The sequence below is a fragment of the Aristolochia californica genome, unplaced genomic scaffold, assembly GCF_029961685.1.
Source record: "Aristolochia californica isolate CCGP_79_NKW_82.1479 unplaced genomic scaffold, dmAriCali1.0.hap1 SCAF_1, whole genome shotgun sequence".
Classification (NCBI taxonomy): Eukaryota; Viridiplantae; Streptophyta; class Magnoliopsida; order Piperales; family Aristolochiaceae; genus Aristolochia; species Aristolochia californica.
The window spans coordinates 59,236,885-59,248,053 of record NW_027181770.1 but is presented as its reverse complement, the minus strand read 5'-3'; the positions used below and the strand labels follow the sequence as shown (position 1 = coordinate 59,248,053).

At 37.6% G+C, this 11,169-nt stretch overlaps 2 protein-coding genes and 1 pseudogene across 2 annotated transcripts; all 3 read left to right on the top strand.

Moving 5' to 3' along the window:
• Positions 1-965: 965 nt before the first annotated feature.
• LOC137963880 (CBBY-like protein) lies at positions 966-5,925 on the top strand. Its single transcript, XM_068811108.1, has 8 exons — positions 966-1,355; positions 1,904-1,974; positions 2,127-2,285; positions 2,945-3,011; positions 3,657-3,752; positions 5,036-5,082; positions 5,255-5,335; positions 5,438-5,925. Exons 1-8 carry the CDS (start codon positions 1,035-1,037, stop codon positions 5,559-5,561), a joined length of 966 nt encoding a protein of 321 aa, XP_068667209.1. The 5' UTR covers positions 966-1,034; the 3' UTR covers positions 5,562-5,925.
• Positions 5,896-6,886, top strand: LOC137949549 (very-long-chain 3-oxoacyl-CoA reductase 1-like; annotated as a pseudogene).
• A 651-nt stretch (positions 6,887-7,537) lies between these two features.
• Positions 7,538-10,887, top strand: LOC137953347 (very-long-chain 3-oxoacyl-CoA reductase 1-like). The gene is made up of 3 exons (XM_068800715.1): positions 7,538-8,513; positions 9,235-9,304; positions 10,414-10,887. Exons 1-3 carry the CDS (start codon positions 7,876-7,878, stop codon positions 10,666-10,668), a joined length of 963 nt encoding a protein of 320 aa, XP_068656816.1. The 5' UTR covers positions 7,538-7,875; the 3' UTR covers positions 10,669-10,887.
• The last annotated feature ends 282 nt before the right edge of the window (positions 10,888-11,169 follow it).

The window sequence follows — 11,169 nt, the reverse complement described above, 5'->3', positions numbered from 1 at the left end:
AACATGACTTGTAGTAATTTAAGATTAGGTTATGAGGGTCTGTTTGGAAAAGAAGAAAAAAAATGAGAGTTTGACTATTATTATTCCCAAAAATAGTTAGTGAAAAGGAAAATTTGATCATTATCTCATTTTCTCTAACTATTTTTTGGAATATTAATGGTCAAATTCTCATTTTCTTTTCTTTTCTAGCGGTTCCAAAAAAACCCCAAAAGTTTTACTCAAAAGTAATTTCGTTCTATTCAACTCAATTTGGGTGTTCAATCCTTGGGTTTTTAGTGAACCTGACCAAAATACCTATTCAGTTCCCAATACCAGGTATTGGAATCATGAACCTGATTGAACTAGAACCAGGTCCCTCATAACACCCCCTATATGTAATGTGTACAAAAATGAGTATAAAGGCCATATACATATTACCCTCAGGATGTAACACCTAATACATAGTGTAATATTGTAATGGTATAATTTATCCGATATTGACCAAGTGATTTTTTCTCTACCACCATTTCGGACCATATCTCCACCCTCTGGTAGCCTAGTCAATATATTTTGTTGATGACTGAAGCATTTGAAGAGAGCTGTAAGTTTTTTTTTGTTGATTTTCCTTCGAATTTGAGGTCTAATCTCTTTTTAATATATATATATATATATATATATATATTTTTATTTTTTTTATTTTGAGAATTTGAAGGTGTATTCGGGTACACAAGCCGGATCCAGGCCTAATTACTGGGATTGATTTTATATTTCACTTTTATAAATGCTATATTATACAAGTTTCAAACTTAGGTACAAAATTAATAAGTGAAGTAAGAAATGACTGAGGAACCATCGGCACATCATTGTCATGGAGGCTAAGCAAGCAACCTCGGGTGCTTCTCTGCGCCTGGTGTGCTGTGCGCACCTCTGGCATTTGTGGCGGGCACGAAGGATAAGTTGGATGATAAAAAAACAGAAAAGAGAAAAAGCCGCTACTTGCTTTCGTTACTCGCAGACATCAGGCAGGCTTCAGACTCTCAATTCTTCTTCCCCGGATGGCTGCTTCCGCCGTCGTTTCTCCTCCCGCCTTTGTTTCTGCGGCAAAAACTTCCTCTTCCGCAACTTGTCTAAGAGCTACCGCTCTTCTCTCCCATAAAAAGATCTCTATCTCTTGCCTCAAATCCTGTCAAACCAGCTTCTGTTCTTCTTTTCTGATTAGGAGAAACGAAAGACGTGGAATTCGTTCTAATGCCGGAAAGGGCTTGGTTGTTTCTGCTTCTTCTCTGCCTGTAGCTCTTCTGTTTGACTGTGATGGCGTGCTAGTCGACACCGAGAAGGATGGCCATCGCATTTCCTTCAATGACACTTTCGCAGAGGTTGCTTACCTTGTTCCTACTTTTTCACTTTCTGTTTTAATCGTCTGATCGTTTTCTTTTACTAAGATGATGTACTGTGTAAATTGGGTAGTGCGTCCACTTCGATTTTTATTTGCCCCTCCTTGATGAACGAGTTCTAAATGGGCGAGAATTTGTCGCTCTTTATCAAGAGTACGGTGAAGAGAACAAAAATGGCTGTTTTTATTATTAGTTATGTCAACTTTGTTTGATTTTTTTTAATAATCAGTAACTGCATCCGTTTTTGTTCTCTGCTGTAAAGCTCGTACGTTTCTTCTGTCTTCTTGTATTGTTCGTAGAATCAAGCCGATCTCCTGGAGGCTTCCTGAGATTCTGTTTTTGAAACCAATGTCCGATTGGCTTGCTCGATTTTGTTCCTTCAGGTTGACTTAGAAACGACTGCCTCTGGCCATGTAATTCTCTGTAGATGTTTTGTTTTCAGTTGCCATGTTTCTATTGATATGATAGTGTTGTTTGTCGGAAGTATTTTGTATATGAAATCGTGATCTTTTATGCTAACGATCACACAGAGGGAACTAGGTGTTACCTGGGACGTGGATTTGTATGGCGAATTGCTCAAAATTGGAGGTGGGAAAGAGAGGTAAATATTCCTTGTTGAAGTATCAAGACACTTCAGTATTAATTCCATTGATAACCTGTCATTATTTTTAGTTTACAAGCCACAAGGGTGCTCTATTCCCATAGAAATGTATTCATTAATTTGCTAATGACACTGGTTATATGTTCATTTAGGATGACAGCATATTTTAATAAGACGGGTTGGCCTGAAAAAGCTCCAAAGACTGATGAAGAAAGAAAGGAATTCATTGCTTCTCTTCACAAAAGAAAGACAGAACTGTTTATGGCCCTTATTGAGAAGAAGTTGCTTCCTCTTCGACCTGGTGTTGCAAGGTTAGTTACAATTTCTTCATACAATAAAGAAGAAGCTTCATTAAAATTTGAATGACCACTTGTCAATGCACGAGTTGAAGCTGCAATCAGATTAGAAGACATAACTAGTTCTTGAATACTGCTTCTTCCACTGTTCCAGTTCATGAGATACTTGAAGTACTTATCTGTAGTAATCATGGACTCTTTTTTGGTGTTAGCTTTGTGAAGTTTTGATCTAAAGCAGAGAAACTAATTTTAAAAAGCTAGAAGGTTGAGCACTGTGGAGTAACACAACATTATCATGGGCGTTGCAGTTCCAGCAGCAAGAAACTTACCTGATTTGACCTAAATCAATTGAAAACTTGTTCTTCAAATCAGAAAACAGGGATCATACTGGACCATCTGAGATAAAGGGTGATCGTCTAAATTGTCATGTTATGTAGAATAGGAAGGTGCTGTTTGTTTTAAATATTACTTCCCTATCATTACATGAATTTACTAGGCTTTGATTACTTAAAGTACATGTAAATTTTATTTCCTAGTTACAGATGACATCCATGACATGTTTGTTTTAGTTTCAGATCGAATTTGCTTCTTATTACCTTAAGTAATCATTCCTAGAGGCCTTCTGCAGTTACTGAACTCCCAACACATAATGTGACTTCCATAACCTGACATAGGTTAATTGATGAGGCACTGGGAAAAGGAGTCAAAGTTGCAGTATGCAGTACTTCAAATGAGAAGGCGGTATGCATAATTGGGTTCTACAATTTTATATTCTATTACCTTTTCTATTGTTGATGAAATAAAAGAAGCTGTGGCAGCTCACTGAAAATGTGATGCTTAATACACCGAAAATGCCTCATATCAGACTTGTTAACCGAACTGAATTAAAAGTCATGGTTACATTTACAGATGCCAAATGTGGGTTGTGGTACTTCTGTTGAAATTCTCTGAAAATGTGACCAAAATTGATGAGGAGTACTCAAATAAGAGAACAAGAAATGACTAGTTTGACAACTCATCTTCTTAACATTGAAATGAATTCCTCCTAGCAGAAAAAAATGTTTTTCGCAATTTGGCTACTGCATGCCTATTAGGTCTACAGATTTAAGCATCTACGGCCTTTGAATCACAGCAGAAATTGACATCCTGAAATCATGCTCCAAACCTTCCATATCTTTTAAATCAACTAGCACTTGCCTCTACATTTTTATGTTGAGTTAGAAGTGAAATGTCTTGGATTGGGATTTTGACATTGTCAAAGTACTTTTATTGAGACTTAGATTGGGATTTTGACATAGTCAAGTACTTTTATTAAGAGTACACACTTTAATTAGTTTCCCTGCAGTGGTGTTGCATGCTAAAATTTACTTCTGCTGCTGATTGTAGGTCTCAGCTATAGTAACTTACTTGTTGGGCCCTGAACGAGCAGGAAAGATTCAAATATTTGCAGGAGATGTCGTTCCACGGAAGAAACCTGATCCAGTAAAATCTTTTCAATTTTTTTTTTATTATCTGTCAACATCTATGTTAGAATCTTCTTCTTTTACATTTTTGAATGTCATAGCAAAAAGAATACATTATTGGTAGCCACTAATTCTGGAGTTCCTCTCTAATTATTGAATTGGTTTTGACTTATTATGCACAGCACAATTTAGAAAAGATTATCCGTGAACTCACTCAGGCTAAAGACTATGGATCCTTAATGCTAGAAACCAACCTGAAATCATTGACCAGATTTCCCTATGCTTTAATTTCATTTGTCTGTTAGATAACTCTAGCCTCTGCCACCATAAATATTTTTAAACTACAAAACTTTTTGAAGAATTGCTGTTATGTATGTTTGAATTGTCTACTTGTTAAGGCTCCTGATTAACTTATTAGCAAATATTCTTGATCCTCCTCTGTTATGATCCATTGCTAGTTTTGTTGCTAAATTGTCCTCTATCCCTGTCAATCTTGTTGTGAGCAATGTGAATCCAGTCAAATGCTTTCAGAATTGTCAGTATCTCACTTGTAAGTTTTGATCATTTATTCATATACTGATGTTTGATTAGTAGTTCATGTCCTCCCATAATTTTTCTATAGCGTAATACCCCTACAAACAACTTTCTTGACTTAGTCTGACATTTATACTTAGCAAGAAACTTCGGTGTAAGTATAGGGAGGATGCTGCATAAGGAAGAACCAAAATTTGACCAAAACAAATAACATGTAGACTATTACATTGAAGTCGATTCTTGGCCACAAAATAAATACAATATTCAGTATCTGATCGAATATTTATAGAGTCTTTCACCATCATACTAGTTTTTTTGTTGCTCTGATGCCCGTGGAAGTCATTTCAGATATTTTGAGGATGATAATCATACTTGAAACTGTGATCTACATAGCGGTGCAACTCATTTGGCTTATTGCATAACTAGGGAATGAAAGGTGGGATCAGGCAACTTTTTTAGGTTAAAAATTCGAGAAGCTAATGACTCATATTTTTTATTCCTACTCATAGAAAAGACAACTCAGGCTCAATTTGTTATCTGTTCTCTTTTTCCTTTTCAATTATGTATTCTGTGGTTTTTGTTCCATTTGGAGCCCTTTGTAATCTAGTCTGTTCATCCTCAATGAAACCTCATCTTATTGTGTTTAGGAAAAAAATCTAGGCTGTCACCTAACTAGTGAAACAGAAAATATACACTGTTGGCCCACTAGAATTTGATAATTAATTTTTTCTTTATGTTAAAAAATTTAATACTCTCTTTTCTTGGCAGGCCATTTACTTATTAGCTTCCAGCACTCTTGGTGTTGATCCTGCTAGGTAATGTCATTTCCCAATCATCAAGAGCGACTCTTCCCCACTTCAGGAAGTTGCTCCTGTCTTTCATTGTTCAAGCCAGGCAGGAGTATTGAGCATTAGGCCATGTTTAAGTTCTAGTTCTATGAGTAAATTAGAAATTTTAATTAACTTTTTTTTTTTTTACTTTATTCAGATGTATAGTGGTAGAAGACAGTACTATTGGCCTTGCAGCAGCAAAGGCTGCTGGAATGAAGTGTATTGTGACAAAAAGCGGGTAAGTTGTCAATTGTCTCTGTGTTCTAAAGAAGTTCTTGATGTTTCCTCTTGGTGACTTGTGAGAATCATCAGTTTTTTTCTTCATTGTCACCGGTCACAGTTATACAGCAGAAGAGGACTTTGTCACTGCAGATGCAGTTTTTGACTGCATTGGAGATCCCCCAGAAGAGCGCTTTGACTTGACGTTCTGTGGAAGCCTTCTGGAGAAGCAATATGTGAGCTAACAAACAAGTCTGCCAGCATGCTCCCAGTAATTTTTGGCTTTCTCCTTGGGCATCAGGAGAGCTACATATGATTGAATTTATTAGCATTTTATTTATTACACTTTATGTACTCATATAGCTATTTATGCTTCAATCTTGTTATCAAGACAGATTAGAACTGGTGTGCTTCATAATTCATCTCATCGCAGAGAACCAGGGGTAATTCCACTTGTCTTCCTCCATTTGTACTCTTGAGGTAGGTTTTTCAGGAACAATGGTTTGTACCATGTTATTTCTGGTCCTGAAATGGAGGTGATTATCCAGTCTCATGAATTCAGTTAAAAACTTGAACATGATGGGTGATTATGACCAACTATTTTACTTTGATAGTGTCCGTGATTCCATGGATTATACCATGTTATTTCTCGGCGATTCCCGATTGTTAATATATAGATTCCCATAAGCATACGTTGCATTGGTACAACGGTCTCGACACCAGTCGAAAGATCCTCATTTAGCTCTTTAGCTGCCTATTCCATGTTGACGGCCTGGACCTGTTAGACGATGATGGATTTTATTTCGAGAGAATCTTTGTAGAGGGATTTTCCTCTCCTTCCTCAAATCAGCAAAAAATCTCAGAAGCTACGGCTCCTGGGCTCTCGTAACTGGAGCCACCGATGGCATAGGGAAAGCCTTTGCCTTTCAGTTTGCTAAAAAAGGTTTCCATCCCTTCTTGATCGGACAAAATGCCCACTAGCTCCAAGATGTTTCAGCTGTAATACACAGAGATTTCAGGGGAACCCACCCTGGATTTCTCCTCAGATCTTTACGATGGAGTTCGGCGGATTAAGGCAGCCATTACCGGACTGGACGTGGGCATTCTGATTAACAATGTGTGAGCGAGTTACCCGAGTGCAACATTCTTCCACGATGTGGAGGAAGCAGTGCGGAGGAACGTGATAAAAGTCAACGTAGAAGGTGCCACGAAGGTCAAGCTCGCTGTTTCGCAGGATATGCTGAAGAAGAAGAAGGGTGCCGTTGTTAATATCGGCTCAGGGCCGCCGCTGTTGTTCCCTCAATCCCTCTTTATGCTGTTTATGCTGCTTCGAAAGCCGACGTTCAGTTCTGCAGTTTTCTATGTGCTGTTCTGCAGTGATGGATTCAGAAGTTTAAAGAGAGAGGAAATGGATCTGGGTTTGGTTTCATTTGAACCGATTCTTATGACGGGGATCGATAAAGAGAAAAGTGGAGATTTCCAGCTTCGCTATATCAAGAACCGATTCTGGGTTGTTTTGCATGCAGTTATATTGATCAGCTTTCAAGGAGCCTTTTATGTGGAGTATCGTGAGAGGGAATCGACGCGCAGTTCAGGTAAGCTTTTCTCTAAAATTTTATAAGGGTGCTGGAACTTTGATGCTTCACAGTTTCATTTTAAATATTTAAATTTTGCAAGAAAACATTTATATCGTAAGAACTGGATCCAGATAGAAGTCAGACATGTCCTTGTTCCAGTAATAGATTAGAATTACTGGGTTAGATGAATCTTCAATTACCATTCCATTGAAGCAATTGTTGTTGGTCTGACACCACTGGTAGCCTTCATGAAACTCTGCCCTGTTCTCTGGCCGGAGGAAGCCATGAATGCCTATATGTATATAAGAATATTAATAAGAATTTAAAAACAATAAATATTTTATTAAAATGATAATTATGTTTATCGATAGTGTTTCGTAAATACATCTCATTACATGTTGTATATTTGAACACGACAAATTAGTGGTTTATATTGATTTTAATTCGAAGGAAAAAAGAATAATTCGAGCAAGCGAAACCCATTAATCGTCTCTTTGTCAAGTAATTCAAATTTCAAACGCATGGACTTGAGTTGGATTTTAAAGCTTTATGGTGAAGATAGAAAGATTGGAAGAAGATCTTTGTGTGACAGATATGAAGCTCAGGGACGCAGAAGATGATCTGGTCACTGCATTCGCTCATTTAAATCACGTACCCAATTCCCATCCACTGTAATGCCAAGGAGTTTTAATGGTTTTGGTCATCTACTACCAACCACCCGTATCCAAAATGAATTAGACATTCACCCGTTTCTCCTAACTCCATAAATTCCTTCGCCTTCTCTTCCTGTCTGTTTTCCAATAAATCAAATCAATTCCCATTTTGGATCCCTCGTAATCTTAACACCTTTCACGCAAAAAGCTTGTTTTCCTTCTGGTCTGCTGCGACCTCTGTTAATAAACTCTTCTTCTCCTCTCTTATTTAATCATCCTTAGATACCATCTCCTCGTTCACTTCGGTATTGTCTTACTGCAGCAGAGCAATGGAGCTCTTATTCACTGAACAGCTGAAATCGCAGCCCAGCTGGGTTCTTCTGCTTGTCTCTCTGGGATTCATCGTGCTGGTTAAGACTTCCTTCAAATTCCTCAACTGGGTCTATGTCAACTTCCTCAGACCAGGAAAGAATCTCAAGAAGTATGGCTCCTGGGCTCTCGTTACTGGACCTACTGATGGCATAGGGAAGGGCTTTGCTTTCCAGCTTGCACGGAAGGGCCTCAATCTTGTCTTGGTCGGCCGGAACCCTGACAAGCTTAGAGAGATCGCTGATCAAATCCAGGCCAAGTATGGGAAGACCCAAATTAAGACTGTGGTGGTTGACTTCTCCGGTGATCTCTTCGAGGGGATTCAGAAAATTAAGGAAGCTGTTAAAGGGCTGGATGTTGGGGTTCTGATTAATAACGTCGGGATTTCTTATCCTTATGCGAGGTACTTCCATGAGGTGGATGAGGACTTGCTCAGAAATTTGATTAAGATTAACGTTGAAGGGACCACGAAGGTTACACAGGCGATTCTGCCGGGAATGCTTGAAAGGAAGAAAGGTGCTATTGTCAACATTGGATCTGGCGCTGCTATTGTTATTCCCTCGGATCCTCTCTATGCTGTTTATGCCGCCACTAAAGCGTAAGTGTCTTTCATTCTGATTCTTTTTAACTCTTATGTTCTCCCTCAAATATTCATTTTTTGTCCAGTTTCAATTGTGAATTTGGTATGTATGATGAGTAATTCCTGCTCCATCAATTTATTGAACATTTTTCTGTTTTCCAAAATGGAAAAGTTTCAAAAGCTTAATAACTGCATGAGGAGTGATCTCTCCCTCTGCATGACCATAGCTTTTATCTGCATCACGTTAGAGAAAACAAAAATCATCCTATCAGTCTCAAACCATCAAAGTGGAACTGCTTCTAGTGCCTGTGTTCAGTCCTACCAGATTCAGGGAAGTAGTCAGTTCTAAGACTGCTTCGTACAGAGTTCCCTACATTTTACTGGAGAACATGATAGTAGTCACTTTGTGGCTTCTTTTTACTTCAGGAAATTGTGGTTGTTTGCGGGGTTTACATATGATTAACCAAAAAGAAGAATGTTAGAACATGTAAAGGCTGTTCTGGTTGAATTGTCAAAATTGTTAATCTGTGTATTGTTGATTTTCTTATGGAACTTAAAGAGGAAGGTGGATATGTAATTAAGATTTCCTTTTCTTCTTCAAGTGAGGACTCAACACATGACCTTCCAGATAATCATGGTGTCATTTGCTTGTCTATGTTTGTTTGTCTGTTGCTTGTTAAAATTAAAAGTTGGAATCCTTCTGAGTATTAACTGTTTGATTTTCTTGTTTGGATTTCAGTTACATTGATCAGTTTTCAAGATGTCTTTATGTTGAGTATAAGAACAAGGGGATTGACGTGCAATGCCAGGTACACTTCAACATTTTAGGCCAAATCTATTCTCATTTTCTTTTTCTATTCATCGGTGTTGCATTTACCCACTGAATCTCTCTATTTTGTATTATTAGAAACTCTTATCAGGGTGAAGAATATGCAGTTTTACAAACGAATAACGAACATAAAGAACTAGTATTTTTCTCTCATCCATAATGTGCATTTGAGGTTCTACCCAAACATGTGATGACACAAATAGCTTAGAAGCACTGCCAGGAAAAACTCTATTTTGCATATCGAATTGCCAATTGGTCTGAGTTTTTCCTTTTCATACAAGAATCAAAATTTTCATAACCCTTGCTATCCTTGGTTTTTAGGTTTTCAGTTATCTGAACCATAAAATAAGTTAACTAAAAGTTGTCAGTTATGTGAACTAACCGTAATATAAGTTAACTAGGTTAAAACTTGCGTTGACTTGATCTTCAAATAGGATTAAATTGGAAGCATTAAGGATCAAGAAAAATTCTCATAGGTCCGTAAAGCTTAAAGCTGAATTTTAACTGTTGTATTTGCAATTTTAAACAAAACCGTATGGAAGACAAATGTATGGACACACACTTGTTGGTCTGATACACATATTTAAGGAAGGAATCCATGAACTCAATAAGAAACCAACCTGTAAATTCATTTGGACCCACCACGAAACCTGAAGCTAGTTTCTCTTGAGTAGTTGTTCTTGCATTCGTTTTATTAACTTCTGGCCCAAGCATATTATGCCTGTTTCCTTTTCATTAGTCTATTTCATGTTCATAGATGGTATGATGTTGCATTGGAAGTTCAAAGCTACGTTATAGTACTGTTGCTCTGCTTTCTTGTTGACAGGTTGAATTACCGAGTAATTGCTCTCTCTCTCTCTCTCTCTCTCTCTCTCTCTCTCTCTCTCTCTCTCTCTCTCTATATATATATATATATATATATATATATATACACACACACACAAAGGGCTGATCCAATACGAAAAAAGATAGCTTCTTCGCATTTTTCGCACCAAATGGTTTTTTCGTATTGAATCGCATACATATATAGGCTATATTTTAAAATATTTATGTGTTATATATCAATGACTCGATGTCTTGCAAATTTAGGTTCCATTGTATGTGGCGACCAAATTGGCTTCTATTAAGAGATCTAGCTTCTTTGTGCCATCATCGGATGGCTATGCTCGTGCAGCGTTGCGCTGGATTGGCTACGAGCCAAGGTGTACACCTTACTGGCCTCACTCTGTCATTTGGTATCTGGCTTACTCTTTGCCAGAAGCTGCTGTAGACTGGTGGCGTCTGGGATTCTGCCTCAAAATTCGTAAGAGGGGGCAGCTCAAAGACTCAAGGAAGAAGGAATAGGAACTTTTTCTTTCCTGTTTAGACATTCTGAACCTAAATCAAGCTCATAACTGCTCTGATGCCATCAAATGAATCAGCTTGTTTCCCTTTTTATGATGCTTATTTACCTTAGATTAATAACAAAATGCAAAGTTCAGATGACCCTCTTTCATTTGCTTGTATTTTTTTAAGTTGGATTTCTTGAGAATCAATGTAGGTGGGTAGTTTTACATGCTTTAATGGAGGAGTCCTCGGGTTTTCGTGTTCAAATCATTTGATTCTGTATTTCGTTGGTTGCCTATGTGATGCAAGTGTGGCTTGTGAGGTCCAATTCAGATTCCCGGGTGCTAGCACCTGTAAATCCCCCCTAACTGCCAGAACTGCCCCGATAAGTGTGGTACTGACTAATATTTTTAGTATTTTTAAGATAACGGAGTATTCCAATTCTATCTGGTTTGTCATTGCTAGAGTATTTTTTATTATTTTATCACAAATTAAAATCTATCTTAGTTTATTAATAAA